The 14,288-nt window shown below is 45.9% G+C and overlaps 1 protein-coding gene across 1 annotated transcript in view; it reads right to left on the bottom strand.

Moving 5' to 3' along the window:
• ACACB (acetyl-CoA carboxylase beta) overlaps positions 1-14,288 on the bottom strand; it is a gene marked incomplete at its 5' end in the record, with an annotated part of 68,076 nt that overhangs the window by 37,985 nt on the left and 15,803 nt on the right. Inside the window, 16 exons of the mRNA XM_084649134.1 lie at positions 463-597; positions 822-972; positions 1,217-1,362; positions 2,130-2,211; positions 3,681-3,784; positions 3,892-4,042; positions 4,903-5,066; positions 5,370-5,531; positions 6,123-6,293; positions 7,946-8,155; positions 8,680-8,790; positions 10,355-10,464; positions 11,631-11,729; positions 12,101-12,182; positions 13,022-13,131; positions 13,607-13,745. Coding sequence (XP_084505260.1) covers positions 463-597; positions 822-972; positions 1,217-1,362; positions 2,130-2,211; positions 3,681-3,784; positions 3,892-4,042; positions 4,903-5,066; positions 5,370-5,531; positions 6,123-6,293; positions 7,946-8,155; positions 8,680-8,790; positions 10,355-10,464; positions 11,631-11,729; positions 12,101-12,182; positions 13,022-13,131; positions 13,607-13,745 — 2,127 coding nt within the window. The remainder of the gene's footprint in view (positions 1-462; positions 598-821; positions 973-1,216; positions 1,363-2,129; positions 2,212-3,680; positions 3,785-3,891; positions 4,043-4,902; positions 5,067-5,369; positions 5,532-6,122; positions 6,294-7,945; positions 8,156-8,679; positions 8,791-10,354; positions 10,465-11,630; positions 11,730-12,100; positions 12,183-13,021; positions 13,132-13,606; positions 13,746-14,288) is intronic.

The following is a 14,288-nucleotide window of genomic DNA, read 5'->3' as shown; positions in this document are numbered from 1 at the left end:
AACCATCTAGAAAAATACATGAGACAACCTCAGCAGGCAAGGAAACTGCTCAGTATTGTCATTATTTTAATTAAAATGCAAAGGAGGGTGTCGTCAGAATGAATCAAGTGGGAAGTTTCCAAATAAGAGGCATTAGAAAAACGTATGTCAGAATTTCTTATTCTGGTCATTTTCAATCAAGTCTTAATAATCAAAATTCAGTTTTCTGTCCAAATCCCACAAGGCATATATGCTTAAGATACAGACTAGCTAGGGCCAACAGAATATTTTATATAAAGGTCACACTTTCAAATACCAAAATTCTACATCATTGCTAAGTATCTGGTGTGTTAAAACCTCAAGTGAACATACATATTAAGATACTGAGACATAAGAGACAGACAGTTACAAGTCACGGATGACCTGATTAGTCATGTAAGTAAATAGAAAATAACCTGGTTCTGTCCCAGCAGCAATACTCACTGGGTGCACTTTGGTAGGATCATCTAAGTCGAGTCTAGCTATGACACAGCCTGCCTCCAGCAATGCTCCTGGCCGTTTTATATAATGTATATGGCCAGATTCCTTCACCACCAGGGCCAAAATAATTTTCATCACCTGTAGGAGGGTTGGTGGAATAGTCAGAGTGTAATAAATGAATATCATCCACGCAACACCAAGAGCCTAGGGCAGTCGTTTTCTTCCAAGTGTCACAATAGTGACAAGACGACTTCTTTTTTTATTGTAGGGATGCATGTACACAATCCGCATTTCTTTATCAAGCATACAGATTGGAAGCCATTTGCCACTCAGTGACACAATCTGCACTAACCTACAGTTACCTCTATCTCTGCAAAACTGTGCCCTACGAAGACGTGGCCTCCATCTTCCACCATGTACTTCAGCAGTTTCCCAGCAGAGGGCGATCTCAGCACAGTCGGATCTTTCTCCTTTTCAAAGTCACAAGTTTTGTTACCAATGGTGATTCGGTAGCTTAAGGAGAGGGGAAAAAGAACAGGAGTACTTGTGGCACCTTAGAGACTAACAAATTTATTTGAGCATAAGCTTTCGTGGGCTACAGCTCACTTCATCGGACGCATTCAGGAGAGGGGAAATTCTATTACTGTCAACCTATTTGCTGCCTGCTGCAGAAGCAGCTGCAATTGCTGCTGTGTCTAGTTGCGAGATTGGGAAGAAATCTGCAGCAGCGGGATAATGGGTCAGCTCTCTAACTTACCAGTTAACTTCTTCTTTCATGTACGTCGTGTAACTGTTACCATCATAGGAAAGCAGCACGCCGCCATCATTCAACCTGTGCACGTCTATCTCAATGTGAGTGTTATTCATTATAATGACATAAGTTGTCAGAGACTGACGGGCAACCTGTTGAAAAATACCAAAGATAGAGGCTTTAAACATGAACATTAAAATCTTCACGGAGATCAAGACGTAGGCTTGCCTTGCCAGGCTGTGGTGTATCAGCCCTTTGAGATGACACCAGAAGCAGAGCTGTCATTGTGTAGTGGGTGGGAGCAGGATTTAGCATGGAATACGGACTTGCTTCTCCATGCCCCTCCCACCCCCCCGGTCACTTAGACCAGTGTTTCTCAACGTTTTTGATATCAGGGACCAGCTTGCTGCCTTCCTAAACTGTGTCAGGGAGATCTCAGGGACTGGTCGCTGAGAATCCACAGACCGGTCACTGAGAAACATTGATTTAGATCACAGGATTTGAGGTTAGTGTTTGAATTGCTAGTCCAGTTCTACAGCTCAATCATCTGTCATTTCAGCTGATCCTCCACTTTCCCATGATAAGAAAGTGATTTAACTAACTAAAGCTGCTACCTATCTAGGTTTATGAATGGGAGAAGCCAGCACTTTATTACAGGCATTAACTCCAGCAACAGTCCATCTGGAAGCAGAAAAATTCTCTATACTGTAAAAACAAATAGCTAAACTCATTTAAAATGAGACTTTTTAAAAAAATGGATAATGAAGATTTTTTTATCATCCTTTGATTGAAAGTACCCACCCAGAAGTGCTTGTCTGTACTGGTGAGAGACACATGTAGAATCTGCCTAGCCGCGTGTAGTAATGCCTGCGCGAGCCAAAGTCTCCACAAGCTTGGAAAAACACAAGACACTGTTTACCTTGAGAGCATACTTCACACCTTCATAAATAAGCTCCACTTCTACAATGTTCAGCAGGGAACCCGCTGGCAGAACTTGGCCCCTAAGGGACAAGGGTAAAAAGTCAGACACCAAGAGAACTCAGCCACACTGTATAACCCATCAGCACTAGTCCAAAGAGCAGGTTTAGATCGCAGTGGACTGCAGAAGAGAGCTTTTAAAGGGGACTTGCAGGGGAGAGAAATAGTTGGGTTTTGCATCCCCTTTCTGATGTATAAAGGCAGTGTGAAAGTTTATCAAACATTTTAAAGGTGGTGAGGGAGGAGTTGTGCTGTTTCACATGAGAAATTAAGCTCGTCTCCCCTACAAGATTCTATGATGATGGCAGAGCTACTAACATGACACCATCACAAGAGTGAAGCGAGTGAAAGTTCAGCAATTGAGAGGGGAAGGGGCTTTTAGCCAGCCTGATTCAAACTTTGGTTTTTGTCATCATCTACTTAGCTCCAATGGCTAATGAACCATTGGGAGACAGAATGTCTTAAATAAAGATTCCACACTCCCACCCTTCAACTAAGGTGTAAAAGTTCACAATACACTTCTCTGAAAAACCACAAGAAGTCACACAGGAAAACTGGTGAAGAGTGACCTTGACATTTCTAAGGTAAAAAAACCCAGCAACTTAAAAACAAAACAAAAGAACCTTTATTCATAGACGTTAAAGACCAGAAGGGACCATTATGTTAATCTAACCTGACTTCCTACATCACAGAAGCAAAAAGCAAAAACCTTGGGTTTTCTATTTTAATATCTCATCTCCTTTGCTGGCCCCATTAAAGCTCTGGAGGTCGAACAGTGAAATTTCCTTTCCTCCACTTAGCTGCCTTAGATAAAGAATATAGGAACACTGTCTTCACATTCCACTCTGGAAATCAGCAATGTAACCACGAGTCAACATTCTGTACCTTGTTTTAACTCCCTTAGTGGCTGGTCATGCCTTACTCTGCTAAGGTGGGAACTTGCATTAGACAAAATCATGCACCACTAGCCTGAATGTGTGTGACAAAGGTCAGCTTATGTGCCGAAAAACCTTGGATCTCTCACCTCACTCTCTCACACATACATGTGCGGCTCAATAACAAGCATTTTATTATTACAATAGTATGTACAGTCCTCTACCAAGACTGGGACCCTAATCCACTAGGTGCTGTACAAACACATAGTAAGAGGCAGACTGAAAGAGTCCCTATCTCAAAGAGCTTTTAGTCTAAAAAGACAAAAAGGTGTGAGGAGAAACTGAGACACAGATAGGGGAAGTGATTTGCCTGCAGTCACTCAGCAGGCCAGTGACAGAGCTGGGGACAGAACCACATCTCCTGAGCCGCAGCCCAGCACCCTGTCCACTACCTCTCAAACACAGCACCTTATGTCACATGCTCCATATACCCCTGCTCTCGCTGAAGACCATTACAAAACTCCCATTCGTTTCAGTGGGACCAGTATTTGGTCATAAGAACGGTTTAACAGCCACACTTCATTGTGCTTATCCCCGTTAGTCATTTGGCACTTTACCTTTCAAGCGAATGCAGGAAGTCAGTCATACAAGTCCTAAACAGGGCATCTGCTACATTCAGAGCACCGCAAACCACGCCCAGTATGGTGTCTGGCTTCTCGGCCTAGCGGGGGAAAGAATGACACTTCCAGCACATTGTGGACAGCAGGTCCATGTGAGAATGAAGACGATTAGCCAGAGGGAAGAAAATCAGAGCTCAGCTTCTCCCACCTGCACTTTCTCAGCAATCAGGTGGTCCAGCCAGCCAGTATCTATCTCATTGTTCTGAAAACTCTCAGTCTCCAGCAGCTTAATCAGGTACTCGACTGTTGTTCTGAAATCCCCACGGATAGACAGCTCTTTCAGTGCCACAACCATATTCCTTTTAAAGAAAAGTTCCTCTGTTAATACTGAGTTTAAGATGCATGACAAATATTCAGTGCTAAGCATACCGATCTATTGGGGCACACAGGATAACTATTTCTTTTCCCCCTCTTAGCAAATGTCTTTGCCCACTTCATTTTCTACCATACAAAGTACTAAAGACCCAGAATCTGATTTATCCAATACACAAGTGCAAGAGCAGATGTTAAACTTCTCTTTACAAAACATACAAACGCATACGCCGCATTTTAATTGGATTTCAACTGACATGCAAGAAGGCTCTTCCACAGCAGCCAAGGTATATACAGCAAGCTACACAGAATTTAGTGGTTGAGGATGCTGCATATGGTGATAGGCAACCTTATAAAAACCTAGCTAGATAAAGTTTCTATAACCCGAGAGAGAGACAGCCTGCAGTCAAAAGCTGTCTCCGAGTCTGTTATTAAAAGTCTGCCCTTTCTGCATGTTCAGCTCTTAAAAAAAATTTTTTTTTGGCCTACTGGGAAACAGTTTACTTTGAAAGATAACAGAGTAGCTCTGTGAGACCACAATGCAGCAAAGCACATGACCAGCACCCGTAAGAGCAATACACAGAGCTAAGCATTAAGTGCTTTGCTGAAGCAGGGCTAAATCACCACAATTCTGAATAGTTCAGTTTAGTTTGAACAGTCTCCCTAATTGCCCTGCAGGTCTCTTTGTCACAAGTCCACAGCTAAACTGCTCAGAAGAGCTGAAGCGGCTCATTGCCTCTTAGGGTTAAAACCAAATATTTTTTATATCTAAACCCATCAACATTCAGTGACACTTGAGTCCCCTGAAGAATGCTTATTGCTAATCCTACTGGGAGGAAATACTGACGAGATGGCCTCCTCGCGGTTCTCTCCCCAGGAGAAACAGTGCCCAAACTGCGAATCAGCAAATTCGTGCAAACCACCAGCAGCTGCCACACTGAAATAACCCCAAACGTTCTTGCTGCTACGAAAATTCAGCTCCTGCACTGTCCCTGAGCTTGGCTTGAACCCCTAGAGTCAATGTAAAAAAACACAAAGAAGTAAGAAAGAAGTTTACATTTGAAACCGAACAGGTGCAAGTCAGAAAAGAGGAATCCCATTGCAAACAACAGCTATGATATAAGTCCGCCTGTGGATTCCATTAACCCCACCAATCTCATCTGAGAATATGTCCAATATTCTGACATTTGATCAGTGGAGGGCCTCTCAGAGTTCAGATCTTGCTAAAAACAGGGTCGCGCCCTGCCCTCAGCCACATTTCAATCTGATCCAGACCAGAGCTGGAGCTTTCTAAACAGGGTTCCATTTACTCACCTCATCAGGGTTTTCACTGGTGACTCTAGCAGCAATGACATGGCCTCTGGGCACTGGGATATTTGCAGGGCTCTCAAAGCAGATGGGTGTATCAGCCCATGGCGACTCTCCATACAGCACTCGGATGTCTTTTATTCTGTGCAAGGGGACACCCATTGCAATCTGCACAAGTGCCCATCAGAAAAAGGAGACAAAGGAGACGTGGCTTGGATTCTTCTAAATTAGCTTTGAAATTAGGCTTCAGCATGACAATTATAGCCAATCAGTCAGACTGGCTGGCTCAAGTAAACGGGAAAGGGACAAGGAGCCTTTCACCCTCTAGATCTCCAGTTCAAATCCAACCCCTTCTGAAGGAATTGAAGGAAGCAGCCATCTGATGGCTGTTCAGAGCCCTGTGTGAAGTGACCTTAAGAGCAGTCATCCCAACTGGTCATTTTGTGGGCATATTTTTGAGGTGCTCAGGACTGATGGGGCCTTGGAGACCAAATGTCCCTCTCACTCCTAGAGATGGCTCCTCCGAGTTGGGAGTAAGACATCACGCAGGGGCTTGGTCTGCTGCTGCCCATGTTCTACCTCTTGATGGAGAGAGAAATTCCTTCTCCCAGTCTGCCAATCTAGTTCCTTTCACAAGCTCCAAACTCACACACAACATGTGGCTCAAACCAACAAGCGCCTCAGAGTCATTCATGTATTGCAACAGCTTTAAGGAAAGCAACAGTGGGAAAAAATGGTATGTTGACAAATTTCAAATACCTGTAGCTGAGCCGCAGGTAAGTTCACATCAGCAATCATTTCTGTGCAAGGATGTTCCACTTGCAAGCGGGGATTTAACTCCAGAAAGTGGAAGCCCCCATCTTCACTATAGAGGTATTCGACTGTCCCTGCACTCACATAGCCCACCATCTTTGCAAGGCGTACTGCGCACTGAAAACACAACACAAACAGATCTGGCTTTTGTGACGCGAGCTCCTGCTAGTCCACAACTGTAAAGCGCTTTGCCTGGTGTTCAGAGTCTATTACAGGCATGTTTCTGACATGTCCCTCATGTAATATTTCCAGGGCACTACATCAAATCGGGGAAAGACACATGTCGCAGCAATACAAATAAACAGGAAAAAAAAAAGCATCAGACCAAGAGGGAGAACGAATTTTTACACTAACACTGGAAAGCAATTTACAACCGTGATCCCTTTAGTGTGCAGCTGGTAACTGACTGTGAGCCACACAATGCAGCACAGAAACATGGAAGCAACAGAAGTCATTAGGAGATGGGACAGAGCGTCACTTGGGAACGGAGGAATAAAAGCCACTACACCTGGTTAGTTAAGCTGTGTCAGGTTTGCAAGAACCAAGACTTTGAAGTTCAGCCTGCTCCTTAATTACGTGCTTAATATGGGAGAGGTAATGTAGAGCTACCAAACTCTACAGCAACCAGAGGTGGATAGTGGCAGCTAGAAAAAATTTCAAGTAGAGAATCAAAATCATCCATCAAAAATGCTAGTTAAATTAAACAAACCTCCCCACCTTAAGAGTCACTCATTCAACTGAGATGTTGGTAAGCATGGGGGTTGTTTGTTTTTCTATGTGTTTTTCTATGTGTGTGTACAGCGCCCAGCACAATGGAGACCTGCTCCTTGATTGGGGCCCTTAGTGGCTACTATAATGCAAATACTGAAACAACAAGTGTACTGCAGAAAGGTGAGATCACATTAGTCACACAAGAGGTACCAGAGGCTTGTGAAGTAAGGAATACTCACATGACTAAGGGTTAGACCCTTAGGTCAGAGCTGATCCACTGGGACAGTGTTTCCATACCGCAGCCCCAGGCTACAACAGTACATTTATCCCTCTAGAAAGGGGAGGTGGTCATGGCTCCCAGGCTGAGAACCCCCAGTTCAGGGAGATTGTGGAAGGGATACAAGAATTAACTTGCTGGACACTCATGAGTAGGGCTGTAACCAAGGCAGGGCAAGCGGGGCAGCCACCCAGGGTGCAAAGCTGTGGGGGTGGAAAAGTGAGGTGGAATCAGGTGACACTTAAAGCCCTGCACAGCAGGGCTCGTGGAGAAAGCACCACCTACAGCCCATGACTCACCACAACGGGCCACCCAGCCTGTCTGGGTTGGGGGCACAACCAAAAAAAATCAGGGGGTGAGGGCGGCACTGTGACCCTGTGTCCCATCTCCCTGCCCAAACATCACCTCTGGGAGGGGAAATGACGAAAAAAGGGAAGGGACCCAAATATGTTTGCTCGCCCCAGGTGTTAAAATGCCTAGTTCCAGCTCTGCTCATCAGGCAGCCTCTTGGGTTTATGATTTTAAACATTTGGCTGAAACACGAGGGCTGTACACAAGCATCTGAACAGTTCATCCTGGTGGTTTTCCATTTATACCTGGAGTGTAAGCTTTCTGAGCCTGGCATGGTCTCCTAGCACAATGGGGCCTTGCTCAGGGTTCCTAGGCATTACCGAAATACATATAATAAAACTAGTAGCTAAAAGGTTCCTCTTCTTTAACATCCCCTCTCTCTGTCAGAGCCACCTCAGCCCAGCCCACAGAAAAGACCCAGAATATCTACCTGCTCCATAAAGTCAAACATGGAGGGAGCCGCTACCGTCACCGGTGCCTCTTCAATTATTTTCTGATGCCTGCGCTGTAGGGAGCAGTCTCGGCCAAACAACGAAACTGCGCTCCCGTACTGATCAGCAAGGACCTGCACCTCCAGGTGCCGGGCGTTCTGGGCTAATTTCATCACAAAGATGGGGGACCCTGGGGCCTCGCTCTGTACCTGGGAGGGGAGGAGAAGAGCGTGAGAAACACATTCACATGGTGGATGCAGGCTTGTGTATTCCCTGACACTGATGACATGTGTAAACCCATCCTCCGTGGGGGAAATTCACTGCTGGACAGAGGGCTGGCACCAGGCCTAGGCACCAATACAAATATCATTCATGTTCCCAACTCCATTATGTACTGAGCTTTTCACATCTTTTTAAAACATAATATTAGCGTTTGAACGGACGATAACTCTGACCCCCAAAATATGCCTATAAAATCAGTCAGGGAAATAGTGGGGAATAAGTGCTCTTCTATTACATATACTTTTAAAGGGAAAAAATTAAAAAGGCAGGATTTGTGGGGAGGATAAGGCCCTCCTCAGAGCTTCGGGGAAGGGTGGGGAAAGTTAAAAAGGCAGGTATATGTTCGGATGGGGGTGGAGGGAGGCGTCCTCCTTGATGCCTCTTACTTCTCTGAGGGAGCAAATTAAAAAGGTGGGATTTGGGGGTACGAACTCTCCTCAGAGTCTCTCACTTGTCTGAAGCAGCCAGTGAATTCCTCTGTGGTCTCTGCTTTCCGGATTCCTTTGCCACCGCCGCCTTCTGAAGCCTTTATCATCACAGGATAGCCAATCCTCTCGGCTGCCTGGAGGAGGGAAAGGGCCAGAAAGTTGAAGGGAAAGGTTTAGATGTTTCTGGGCCAAATGCAACCCTGGAGTAAGTGGGTGCGGCACTCATCGAAGCCCACAGAGTCGGGTCCCCTGGCCCTGGGGTTCAATATGTCCAGAGCGAATACAACGGACACAGATGCACTCATTGAATTCCTCTCAATTTAACAGAGAGGGAGCTGGTAGCAGATCAGCTGCTTGGAGGGCCTCAGCCCTCAAACAGCTCCCATTAGCTCTGATTCAAACCAGTCCCCATCTGCTGGATTTCAGGGTACCTCTATTTTGCACAGCCTGCAGCAGGAGGTGAGGTGTGGTGAGAGTTTGGATCTTCAATGGGCAGGGGAGCATTGTACCAGGTAGAGGGGTCGGCTCTTCTGGCTGTTAGACATGTGGCAGTCACTGCTGAAATTTATTTTTGTTTCTGTGACATGTGCTGGGAGCGAATAGCCCTGGTCAGGTCCCTTTCTATTACTATTAGGAATCCAATTAAGGAATAGAATCATAGATTCCCAGGGCAAAAGGGACCACTTTGATCATCTAGTCTGATCCCTGTACAGCACAGACCACAGAACTTCCCCACAATAATTTCTAGAGCAGAGCTTTTAGAAAAACGTTGAGTCTGGATTTAAAAATTCTCAGTGACATAGAATCCACCATGACCCTTGGTAAATTGTTTCAATGGTTAATTACTCTCATCATTAAAGCTTTACACCTTATTTCCAATCTGAATTTGTCTAGCTTCAACTTCCAGCCATTGGATCATGTTATATCTTTCTCTGCTAGACTGAAGAGCCAATTATTAAATGTATGTTTGACATGTAGTGACTTATAGACTGTGATCAAGTCACCCCTTAATCCTCTCTTTATTAAGCTAAATAGACTAAGCTCCTTGAGCCTATCACTAATCCTTTAATGATTCTTGTGGCTCTTCTCTGAATCCTCTCCAACATATAAACATCCTTTTTAAGTGAGGACACCAGAACCGGACATGGTATTCCAGCTGCAGTCACACCAGAAACAATTACAGAGGTAAAATAACCCTCTCTACTCCTGCTCAAGATTCCCCTTTACTGCACCCCAGGATCACATTAGCTCTTTTGGCCAGTGTCACACTGAGAACTCATGTTCAGCTGATTATCCACGCCCACCCCCTCAATCTTTTTCAGAGTCACTTCTTCCCAGGAGAGAGTCCCCCATCCTCTAGGTACAGCCTACATTCTTCGTTTCTAGATGCATACACTTAGCCATATTAAAATGCACATTGTTTGCTTGCTCCCAGTTTACCAAGCAATTTGGATCACTCTGAATCAGCAACCTACCCTCTTCATTATTTAGCACTCCCCCAACTTCTGTATCATCTGCTAGCTTTAGCACGGATGAATTTGTTTTCTTCCAGGTCATTGATAAAAATGTTAAATAGGGCAAGGGCAAGGACTGATCACTGCGGGACGCCATTGGAAACACACCCACTGGATGATGATGATTCCCTATTTACAATTTCAAATAAAATGAGCTGAGCCGCTGTTGGGCCCGGATCTTTACCTCCAGGCCTTCATCCACGTCCTTTACACAGCCTCGTGCATAAGTCTCCAGGGAGACGCTGATTGTTCTCCGCTGCTCACAATCCTCCTCCGTCCATTTTGCCATGAGACCTACAGAATGAAACATTGACCTCAGAAGGCCTTAATGCAGCAGAGGGGCACATGGTTATAGAGGGACCTCGCTAACTCATTCTCTTGCCTTGGAGACCCACAGCAAATGGCTGGATTTGACAAATTACTGAAGCTTCCTCACCACCAGCCCAGCCATAGGAACTACTACAGCCATATTTCCACTGTGAATCATATGGGAAAGCAACCAGGGGTTCACAGTTTGTCTGGAGAGCAGCCAGGCCAGATTTAGCAGGGACCAATTGTATTCCCCAAAGCCCTGTTACACAGGAGAGCAGCTCTGAGCCAGAGAACAAACCTGCAGAGATCTCAGCATTGCTATTACCAAGGTTGTTTTGGGTTGTTTACCAAGGTTTTGGGTTGTTTTTTTTAAATCATTCTGGCTCTTTTTTTAAAACCCCACACAAATTGGGGTCTAGCAGCCCTCCAGGAGCGAGGCAGCCAGGCATCTCACCATGGCAGAGACCCCAGATTAGTATCTCAAGTCCGATAAACTCTGAGCCATCAAAAGCCACAGGGCTGTGGCTGAGCTGAGACGTGGACAGCAACACCTGTAAATTCTCTCTGCCACCCACTTCTGTACTGGGAGAGTGATCAGGAACCAGGCTTAGGTACCCATCCCTAGAGAGCCGAAGCACAGACACAGGACAAACAGAAACAGAGGGGACCGAGAGGCAGAGAAGGGAAGGGAGAAAACAGTGAAGATGAATATGATAAAGTGAGAATGGCTAAGGCAGACGAGGAGGAGATTATGAATGGGAGAGTTTGGAAAAAAAAACTGGATGAAAAACTACTTATGAGGGTAAAAGCAACAATAAAAGCCCAAGGAAGAAGAGATGCATCAAGACAGAGCAGGAGAATTGGCGATTAGGAAGAGAAAAAAGGAAAGCACTAAGGATTCACAAAACTCCTGCTTTATACAGCAACTGGAGTCAACAATTTAATGATGGATTGGCTATTCCTAGCAAGCAGAAAAGTAAGCACTTAAATGTGCCTGGGCAGAAGAGGGGTGACACCCACCCAAGATCTGGCCCGTTGGCTAGGAGGATCCCCACTTTTTCCCTTCTAAGTTTGACAGAAAACACCCAAATAAATCTGACACAAGCCAAGTTCAGAAAAAGCATATCTCATGCAGAAGGCATTCTTACCACTTCCGCTCCACGGCAACGTGGGGATCTGGACAGTCTGGGCTACAATGGTGGAAGCCACTTTATCTCCCAAAGCCCACATGGCTTCACTGGGAGGACCTTAAAGCCAGCAGGAAACAAAAACATGAAGTCAGTGCCTCAAACTCACAGCAGTAGTGGGTCCCTTTTCAAGGGGAGACAAAGAACTCCGTATCCCACCCACCCTCCACCCGCATCAAACACAACTGAGTACAAGCACTCATTATGGGGAATGTAACTGGAAAGTCTCCATGAACCCTGGCTTGAGAGTCCCTACATTAGTATTGTAGGGCCAATACACACAGACACCACACTCTGAAATAGTGGTGCCCACCAGAAGCCAAGGACACTAACACATTTGCTAACTTAGTGTATGAGATGCCCTTGGACAGTGGTGGGTTTTGTTGGTTTAAGCAGAGGGCTGCATTGAGGGGAAAAAGCAAGAACCCTACCTAGGAAAGCCACCCCATGTTTCTGCAGCAGCTCCGGAAGCTTAGGGTTTTCAGAAGCATGGCCCCAGCCAGCCCACACGGCCTGCGATGAAAGAAAAGCAGTGAGTGTGTGAGGATAGCTGTCCGCACAAGTGTCCTCCCATCTTTCCGTCACAGCAGCCTGTGCTGCCCTCTAATAGAGACAGGCGCAGATCAACAGCATGGATCCCAACACCTTCAAACTTCAAAGTCCTAACCACAGTTTTGGCCTCTCTCTACAATCCACCTGTTCCCCTTCGAGAGTAAGAGTATTAGTCACAGTCTTTAAAGGCCTAAGTGGTCAGGGAGCCATTTACCTGAGGATTCAACCCCTCCCACTCTGTCCTGTCATGGTGGTAACAATCAGTGGGTGCTCTTGTTCTCAGTTCCTCAAAGGATGGAGCCATGGTATGCTAAACAGAGGGGCCACCTAGCCCGGTGGCACCTTCCCCCTCATGCCACAGCACCAAAGTGGCACCTCTGAGGGCACAGACCAAGGTACGGGTCTGCTCCGGGCTTTGAAGGTCATTTGTGTAACAGAAAGAGCAGGGATGGTTCCAGAGCCATTTCTGTTTGTAACTTAGCCAGGAGACCCCCTTTGCTGCGACAGTGCTAGGCACTGCAAATAATTACCCCCCAGTCAGGAGCCAGAGCCTCAGCTCTGCAGACACATTCCATTCTCTCTTGTTGCCCACTGAAGCCAACGGGAATCTTTCCATTCATTTGTACAGGCACTGGCAGGCCCTAAGATCTCCGGTTGTCCCCCCAGAATTACCTGCCTAATGCCAGGACCCATTTCCAGACCATCAAATATGCCCAGGAGGATTCCTGAGCTTCAGGTTCATAACTTTTGTGTGACCATCCCTAGCCCATGAAGGCCAACCCCCTGTGAGCTGCTTGTACCTGCACCGGAATCCTCTTGGAAATATCCACGATCAGCTCTACGTTGGCATAGTTGTTGTTGTTGGCTCCCCCAGGGACGGGAACATAGTGATCAGCCATTTTGATGTACTCTGGAAGAGAGAGCCCATTCATGGTAGTGTACAGAGCAGTGGGCTGGTTGGGGGATAACATGCATAGCAAACTGACTGCATCAGAGTTGACAACTTCAGCTCCTATTATGGCTGCTCCCCCAGGGAACTGCAGCCATGACAAGCTGCACACATCACTATATATTGCAAAGCAACTACGCTTCTAGAACCCGAGGAGGGGAAGAGGCTAAATCTATCAGTTGGTCTGATCCTATTGTCCATGCAAAGGAGAAACTCTGAAAACACTGGGAGATGCCCTGGCTCATGACTGCAGGCGTTTGTGCAGAATGGCCTCTGACTAAAACCAGTCACTACACAACTTCCCAGGTGATGCTGAGGCGAGAACAAAGAGGCAGCAGCACCGGTGCCTATCAGGAGATGTTTGCAATAGGTACCGCAAGGAAAGAGGGAACGCAAATGTCAGGTATTGGTTAGATTTTATGGACCTAGGACTTACCTGCATTCGCTTTAAGATCTTCAGGTGTAACCATGACAACAAATCGAATTGCTCGCTCATTTCTGAACATTTCGTAGGCCCACCTGCGGATGGAGCGCATGCACTTCACAGCAGCAATGCCATTATTTGCAATCAGAACCTGGAAGCAAGAAGGCAGAAAGGAACACAGGGGTCAGAGGCAGGTGTTTGGATCTGGCTGGACTCAAACCTGCAAAAGGCAGAGACACCCTTCATTTCCCCTGAAAACTGAGACGAGGGCACCCAGCACCTTGCAATATCTGGCCCTAATGCACAGCTATGGGAATGATTAAAAGGCTGGTACCTTATTCAAAATTCTGCCAAGACACCAAAATTGCAGACTTTAGATCACTGGAAGGGAGTTACGTAGTAACATGTATGTTGGTCATTACACACACAGTAGTGTTATTGACATGGGAGTTTCATGGTTGTAGAGAGAGTAGAATAGCAGAATACAGGGACAGACACATTATAACAGCCCAGAAAGTTCACAATAGCTCCTTTCCAAGAGCTGAACTTTTGCAGGAAGTCTCCAGATGAAGGAAGCATTAGGCTAGTTACCGTTTCTACGCAAATGAGAAAAAGCTGAAATATGAGGTCAAATTCTGCTCTTGGTTACTCCACTGAAGTCAAAGTAGTTATTCTGGATTTATTCCAGGCACAA

Source organism: Lepidochelys olivacea (assembly GCF_965140295.1).
Source record: "Lepidochelys olivacea isolate rLepOli2 genome assembly, chromosome: 15".
Taxonomy (NCBI): domain Eukaryota; kingdom Metazoa; phylum Chordata; order Testudines; family Cheloniidae; genus Lepidochelys; species Lepidochelys olivacea.
The sequence above is the reverse complement of the archived record's forward strand: the minus strand, read 5'-3'. Positions and strand labels throughout refer to the sequence as shown.